Source organism: Frankliniella occidentalis, unplaced genomic scaffold (genome assembly GCF_000697945.3).
Source record: "Frankliniella occidentalis isolate FOCC.00 unplaced genomic scaffold, Focc_3.1 Scaffold19, whole genome shotgun sequence".
Taxonomy (NCBI): domain Eukaryota; kingdom Metazoa; phylum Arthropoda; class Insecta; order Thysanoptera; family Thripidae; genus Frankliniella; species Frankliniella occidentalis.
Genome location: NW_026267149.1, coordinates 1,639,415 through 1,647,203, shown reverse-complemented (window position 1 = coordinate 1,647,203; position 7,789 = coordinate 1,639,415). Strand labels below are relative to the sequence as shown.

Genomic DNA, 7,789 nt, shown 5'->3' with positions numbered 1-7,789 from the left:
ACAAGTTGTTGGAACACTGGTGAGACACAGTTGTGATTAGTTTACTGGTAGAACTTCCTCAATTTTCTATTTCTAGCTCTCATTGTATGTATGTTCTTTGTAAACACTTTAGTGAACTTATGATGTGCCCTTTTTTAAATCAAATTCCCAATTTCTTTGAGTGCGTGGCGCAAAGTTAGCGCTGCTACAGTGGAGGCGGAAAGGTTACATTAGTTTCTCTGTCGATTAATTAAAAGTCTTCAATTAAATTTCATATTACGGAAGTGATTTCTGCTGCTACTTCTTACGTTTTGCGTCAACTTTACGTTGATTATGTGGAGGTCTGCTTCTTATCGTGGTATCATGACAATCGGGGCGGAGGGTGGGGTTTCGTGACGGGCCGCTAGCGGCTGCAGCTGCAGCGGACGGGGCCGGTATTTGGCCTGTTTGTTGACTGATAGCTCAGTTATGAGTCACTGTACCCCTTCTAAGACTAACAACTCTTGATTATACCAAAAGAGCAGATTTTATGTAACTATCCCTGTTTGATCTACACTCGCTTCATTCGATGTAGGAGTTTAGTGACATACTAATGTCATAGTTGATTTCCCTACTGAGCTTTTCCTTAATATCCGAGAAGTGTACAATAATTTGCCTGTCTTTCACATAAAAATTAAAAGTGAAAGTCCCCAAACTTAAATTGAATATTTTATTTTGGTTTTTAGTTCAAAATGGCTGTAAACGTTTACTCCACCAATGTGACATCTGAAAACCTTAGCCGACATGACATGTTGGCTTGGGTTAATGATTGCCTGTCATCTTCTTTCTCCAAAATTGAAGAGCTATGCACTGGTGCTGCCTACTGTCAATTTATGGATATGCTCTTTCCCGGTAAGAATAATTCCAAATTTTCTGTTCTATTTATATTTTAAAATTTTCTAGAGTAGAATAGTTTTTTTTTCATATGTAATCTATTACAGGTAGTGTACCAATTAAAAGAGTGAAGTTCAAGACACAGCTTGAACATGAATACATTCAGAATTTTAAACTTCTGCAGGCTGCCTTTAAGAAAATGGTAGTAGATAAGGTACGTTGAAGTGTTTTTGTCACAAGATTTTATTGTACATCAACAATTAGTTGCTAAATTCCCAACAGAGTCACTCCTTTTTTAAAAAAAGACAGACATCCATTACTACTTATTGCATGATTGCAAACATGATCATATGCTACTTTTTGATTCACAGGTTATTCCCGTAGATAGGTTGATAAAAGGTCGTTTTCAGGATAATTTTGAGTTCCTTCAATGGTTTAAAAAATTTTTTGATGCAAATTATGATGGGATGCCCTATGATGCCCTTGAAGCTAGGGGTGGATTAGGTCTTGGTAGTGGAGCCTGTGACATGGTACATCAAAGTGCTGTACCAGTTCCTTCAGCTCCAAGGCACACAGCCCCACGAGTTCCTACTATGCAGCAGAGACAACCCATGCGACAGCCTGGTAATGATGTGTTGATCTCTGGTGTATACAAAGTTACATGATGCTTTGTAGGTGATGAGGCACTGCTTTTAGGTTGAATGCTTCACCATCAGCTCTCAATTTTCTATTTGCACTTAGGTGCCTTGTGCCCTGTTACTGTAATTTGTTTGCAAACCAACCAGTATGGGGAATGCTTGTGTGCTCTAGTGTTTTTTGTCTTTTTTTTTTTTTTTTTAATGTGTGATTTCACTTTTGATTTGTCTTTTATAACTTACATTGGTATTTTTATTTTCTTATTGACATTAGGTTCATTCTCACCATTTTGTTTGTAGCACATTTTATAGCTTTTCTAGCTCAGGGCTTTCAGCACTTTTCATGAGTACCTACTTGCACTAGTTATTAGCCACTCCAACAGTGAGGGAAAATTTTTCATTCCTTGTTTTAAACACCTGATGATTCTATTCTGTTCTCAATTTGTATCTTGACAATGGATTTGTCTTATATTAGGTTGACACCTATTTTCATTATGTCCTTTCTTTAATTTTTTCTGTGGTACCACCTCTCTGGACAGTGCTGGTCTTTCCACAGCTTCTCAATTTCATTGAAAGATTTGTGTTTTAGTTTCCCACCTTTTTTTTCTTCCAGATAGTACCTATTGATAGGTTGGTCAAAGGACGATTCCAAGACAACTTTGAATTCCTGCAATGGTTCAAAAAGTTCTTTGACGCCAACTATAGTGGTGGGGAGTATGATGCTGCTGCCATTAGAAATGGTGAACAGTTGGGAAGCGGTGGAAGCAAAGCACCACGGGGTTATGGTATGATAGTACCGAGCCAAGTGGTGTCGAAGCCTATGCTACCCTCCAACAATTCAAACCGGCCGTTAGGAAAACCTGGTGATTGACAATTTAATTTTAAAATATTTCATAGGATCTGGGCTCTTTCTACTAACAGTAGTCTTCCTTCCGTGTTCCTGTTATTGATCATGAGCTCTATGGATTGATTTTAAAGCAGTTATGTTTGGCATCACTCACTGTCAGAGCTCTATTATAAACTGGGATGCCTCACTTAAGATTGATTTTTTTCATTGTTGTTCTCTGAGTAGAAGTAATCTGTTGTCATTTCTTTAGTCACATGATTGAAACTTTTTTGCATGTTTTGCTTCCTTTATTTGCATGCAATTCAAAGCTGCTGATCGTAATGCATGCATGTGCTTGTCATCAATCTTGTTCACTCAGTTTTGGTATTGGTGCTGCTTTACTCAACATATTTTTGTATCTATGTATCCTCTTTCTGGAACAATGCTGTACACGTTGCTCAAGTAAAATGATTTCCATTTGCAGTACCCACCAAAGCGGCGGCACCCTTGAGAGCTCCTACTAGACCCTCTCCTGGTTTGAACAGGGGAGGAGATGCCTACAAGATGGAAGAACTGAATATGGAGGTATGTGCTTTTACTCAAACTCCCTTTCATGACAGCTAACGGAAGAATGAAATTTCAGTACCCATTTCTTTTTAGGTCAAAGAGCTAAAGTTGACAGTTGAAGGCCTAGAGAAGGAAAGAGATTTCTACTTTGGAAAACTTCGAAACATTGAATTGATGTGCCAGGAACATGGCGAACAGGGTGAAGAGATGCCTATCTTGAAAAATATTCTGGATGTACTCTATGCCACTGAGGTGAGTCAAGTTTAACCATTTACAAGTATTACCTTAGATATATTTTGATATGACTAGACACGCACTTTCTTTAAAACTTCGGTAGTATTAAATGAGATTTAACTCAACAGGACCAGGAAGAACAGGTACAGCAATGCTAGGAAGTGGGTGAGCTCGAAAAGTATTGAGGAGATAAATATTTGAAAGGGGTTTATCAAGGAGAAGTGCATGTCAGATCTTTTAACTACTCATTTGAGATTTTTTGGTTTATTTTGAAACATAATTTTGGTGAATGGTTATATTTTGTCTAGTATGTTGTGGGTTCTGGTCTGGTGTTAACATTTCTTTAATACACACATCTCAAGCCATTTTAAATAGTTTGTCTTTTCAGCCCACAAATTCACTTCCCATGGCGACTAACACAGTGATTACTTCTTGTACCATGTTGTGTCCTTTGTTTCCATTGTCATATCATAATCCTAACATTAATATATTTCTGTTCCCAATGGGAGAATGGGGTCCCAAACATTGATAAATAAATTAGGGACTGGGTTTTTAATATGAATATTTAAGTCAGGTGTCAATTTATAATGACAAAACAACTGACTGTCTCTCTCTCACCTTTATTAATGCTGGAAATATTTTTTCCAGGATGGTTTTGCACCTCCAGAGGAACTTGATGGTGATGTCCCACCTCCTCCTAATGAAGAAGAAGAGTATTGAAGTAGAAGTAGCCAGCAAGCTGGTGCCGCTGTTGTCAGCTCTCCCTTGTAATTCAATGTGATGTCTATAATGTTGAAGATTTTCACATAAATTTTAATGTTGTCTGAGTCTATTATGTTTGGAACACATTTTATTAATAAGTTTGTGTTGATCATGAACAGAAATGGATGAGTCTGTCAGTTGCATTGCTTTGAATGATATTCATTTCACTATTTATTTTTTATGCTCATTAGATATCTGGAAACCGAAGTTCAAGTGCTAAGCTTTTGTGGGCTTTGTAGGTTCACAATTTTAATTTTCGTCTTGAAAGACATTATCAATGCAAATTTAGGACCCAAAAAAGCGATTGTCTGGAGATCTTCTTGTTTTAAATTCATCCCTAACATTTAATTTAGTAATGCTTCTCACAGCTATTCTGTACATTAATAAAGATCATGCTGACTACTAGTATGAAAATGTGGAAAATTGTGCACACGTGGATCTAACTTGTGTGCTTTATGAAGGATGTGTGTAATCTATTGTGGACCCTCAAATTAACTTTTTATGTACGCTATATTTTAAATACCTTAAACATTATTAAATAATTTCCCCTTCTGTAAAAGTGTGTTTTCATTTTACTGTCTGCTGCTATTCGTCAATCCCGCTGAAGTATGTATGATTTTTTTTTTGTTATTAATGCATTGATAGAGGGAATTTTTATAAACACGGGATTGCTTACTTAAGTGTTTTATTAGAAGTTTTAGGAACAGGCTCAGACACTAGCACCTAGACTGAAAGACCCCATAAATAAGAAAACTGTCACAACCAAGACTGCATAGCATTCAAAGATTAAAAAAAATCATAAAATTAATCCTAGCACAATTTCTAAAATAACACATTGAAAAAAATATTTTTAAATAAATTCTAATATGTATCTTAATTCATTAAAATAATTTGTATCACACATCATATACTGCCTCATTTAAATCGATAATGAAGACCTGTAAAGAGCAGTTTGCACTGAAACTGATACATGTTCAATTGTATGGAGCCAAGGTATAGTAATTGTTTTAATTAAGGTCATATCTGTCTATAAAATTAAACATTGCTTCCGCATTTTAGATTCAATTGTGTTTCCTTTTGATTTCTTGAACACTTTTAGACAATGGAAGGATTGCTTGAAACAAATTACTGATTCTAGAGATTTGGGGAGCAAACTAAAATATGTAGCCTTTGGGCAATCAAAGTGCAGCACATAAGGCCAAAAATAAAATTAATATGACACAGTTTTTACACATATGTACATTTAGTTGAGTAATTTAGCATTTCGATTGAATAAATACAGTGTCTCTAGCATGCAGATCTGCTCCTTCCAATGAAACACCTTTGAGATCGGACAAGTTGCGCCGAGGAAAATGAGTTACAAGTTCATATCGACTTGCTGGAAATCCTTTAGAAGCAACATACTGTTGAAGTGCCTACAGTTTGGAGCAAAGAAAAGTTCAGTTAAGCTTAGCCCCCAAAAGTAATAAAATGAAGAAAAACATATATTTTTGTTTCATACATACATGGATGGATGCGGTGCTGGGAAAAGATGCTTCCTCTCTCTTACCATCAGGATACCGGAGCATTATGCACATTTTTGATACTGATAAAAAAAAAAGTAAGTGGTAGTAATTGATAGAACAGATTTTGTTGCATGATCTATAATAATCGTACCATTGCTTTCTTCTTCTGGTGGAGTATCAACAGGCTTGAACGGACTGCTTCCTGGCGAAGGTGTTAGATCTTTCTCGTCTTCGTCCTCATCCTCTTTTTGGTTATCCATATCATCATCATTGTCAATATCTTCAGATTCAGAGTCTGGTCTCCTGCTCAAAGCAGCTGTTGCAGCAGCGCTGGATGTTGCTGCCTCTCTTAATGAAGCAGCAAGGGCCAATTCTAATTGTTGTTCTTCACTGGCATCAACTATTGATGATGCTGCATCACTCTGAAGGAGAAAGAAAGTTCATTTCATGCACTGAGATAATAGCTACTGGTCTGAATGTCTAATATTTAATTTGAACGTATGTACCTTGCTCTTGGCATTCGGTCCATCTTGGCTTGAACTAACAAAAGCCATTGATCCCTCCCGAGGAGTTTGCTGAGGATTCCATTGATTGGAGTTTAAGAAGGTTAGAATATTATCACAGAAGGTGTCACGAGATATATGGTGATATTCAACCAAACATTCTCCAGTTCGAGGATCCAAAATAGCAACATAAGGCCAGGATGGGACATTATAAAATCTCATATATCTTTTTCCTTCTCCACTATCAGAATACACCTACAAATAGTTAAAAAGAGGTTATTATAAGTGTCACATATTTTGATCAGTTTCAATAATGAATTGGTCGAATTACCTGCCAGAATGTAAAATGCTGACGAATGACAGAGTCAATGACACTGTCAGACCAAATATCTCTATTGAGAACTTGGCATGAAAACTCTTTCATATTTTGAATGTTGACCATAAGCCACCTCTCACGATTTGTTGCTTCATCCCTAGCCTAATAATTTTAAACTGCTGTAAGTTTTTTTTTATTTAAAAAGTAAAGGTCTTATTTTTGATATGTGCCATACTTACAGCAAGGAATGTTCCATGAAACATCAGATGAATAGGAGGACGAAACAAATCCTCCAAGGTCTTTTTCTTTTTGGCTCTATCAGGACATGCTAGCATTTCTTCTTGATGATCTAAATTAAAAGAGAGAATACAGAAAATAGAAAACTTGTAAATTGGATCCAGACGCAATTTCAAGTTGACAGTTTTCCCATTCCACACAGAGAAATCAAAAACTCACCAGCCTCAACAGCAAAATCTCTTAATCCATCAAAGGCTGAATTTGTTCTTGGCCCTCGCATTACACTATCCCAGTCAACATCATGGTGAGGATCTACAAGCCTCGCTGTTACTGGGGCAATAGGTGCTCTAACTTCATCATCTGTAGTGCTGCAAGATGGTCCATCACCTAAAAACATGTAAGTACAATAAAAATCAGACTTCTAGAGAGAAAATCTTAAAATACTGAGATGGTTAATTATTTTCACAGCAGATTTGAACTACCTCCATTGAGTGTGGCACTGCCTCTTCTTCGTGGTGGAATGCTCTGGATTGTTCTGTCTTTTTTAGCAGCAGTGCGATTTGATGATCCTACCTCTACAACTTCAACTTCATTCTCATCTTCTACATCAATCAATGAACCATTACTGTCCATGTGTTGGTTTATGGCCATCATTAAGTCTCCATTTGTCATAGTAAGTCTTTTCCTTGCAATATCATCTGAGGCGCCTGTTGTAAAGGGAAAGACAATGTAGCAATACAGAAATTATTTGAAGTAATTATTACGCAAATAATAAGGCACAATGGAATATGCTCCTTTACAAATCACTGGTTTTCGGACCAAGGAACTTAAGTTCACAACTGCTTTCTGAAGACGAGCAAAAATTGAAAATTAAGACAGTCACCAATTTTAGACGCATTCCAAATTTGAGAGCCTACCTCCATTGCACATAACTAGTAACGAAATGCTGATCGAAAACTTGGATAATGCATTTATAGAAGAGATAATTTTCTCGAGGTGAATTTAGTGACCCGGTGTAAACAAACATAACCAAAAAAATGCAATTCTAGTACAATTTAAAAGAATGCATAAAAGGTGTAATTAACGATGGAAATTAATTAATATTACAGGCTCAAGACTTTTTGGCATTTTAAGACGTGATAGTGGCAATAATTGTCTGAAAACAGTGGTCTGTTTACGAACCTGTGATGGAAATGAATGAAGCTACATCGTCGTCCGACAGTTCTATCTTTTTTCGCTTTGAACTGTTCATCGTGTAAAGCGTAAAAAAAAACTCCCAGTATCCCTTCTTTACGTATTCACTAAAAGTTTTTAAGTTACAAGAGAGATCATCTAAATAATAGAATTAAACG

At 36.4% G+C, this 7,789-nt stretch overlaps 2 protein-coding genes across 12 annotated transcripts in view; one reads left to right on the top strand and one right to left on the bottom strand.

The window, feature by feature from the left end:
• Positions 1-4,435, top strand: part of LOC113207075 (microtubule-associated protein RP/EB family member 1) — a 389,806-nt gene extending 385,371 nt beyond the window's left edge. For 3 of the 11 annotated variants that reach the window (XM_026423445.2, XM_052264468.1, XM_052264467.1), the window contains exons 2-9: positions 1-19; positions 705-870; positions 960-1,066; positions 1,224-1,476; positions 2,798-2,898; positions 2,974-3,132; positions 3,243-3,257; positions 3,763-4,435. In XM_026423445.2, coding sequence (XP_026279230.1) covers positions 711-870; positions 960-1,066; positions 1,224-1,476; positions 2,798-2,898; positions 2,974-3,132; positions 3,243-3,257; positions 3,763-3,834 — 867 coding nt within the window. In that variant the 5' untranslated portion in view covers positions 1-19; positions 705-710 and the 3' untranslated portion in view covers positions 3,835-4,435. Of the gene's footprint in view, positions 204-704; positions 871-959; positions 1,067-1,223; positions 1,477-2,100; positions 2,351-2,797; positions 2,899-2,973; positions 3,133-3,242; positions 3,280-3,762 lie in introns of all 11 variants that reach the window. The other 8 variants (XM_026423446.2, XM_026423450.2, XM_026423442.2 and 5 more) reach the window with 8 other exon arrangements.
• Positions 4,436-4,544: 109 nt separating this feature from the next.
• LOC113207074 (UBX domain-containing protein 7) lies at positions 4,545-7,783 on the bottom strand. Its single transcript, XM_026423441.2, has 9 exons — positions 7,620-7,783; positions 6,920-7,144; positions 6,657-6,824; positions 6,440-6,549; positions 6,216-6,362; positions 5,888-6,139; positions 5,533-5,803; positions 5,382-5,461; positions 4,545-5,291 (listed from the first exon to the last, which is right to left on the bottom strand). The coding sequence occupies exons 1-9, from the start codon at positions 7,687-7,689 to the stop codon at positions 5,133-5,135; spliced, it is 1,482 nt and encodes a 493-aa protein (XP_026279226.2). The 5' UTR covers positions 7,690-7,783; the 3' UTR covers positions 4,545-5,132.
• Between the last annotated feature and the right edge of the window lie 6 nt (positions 7,784-7,789).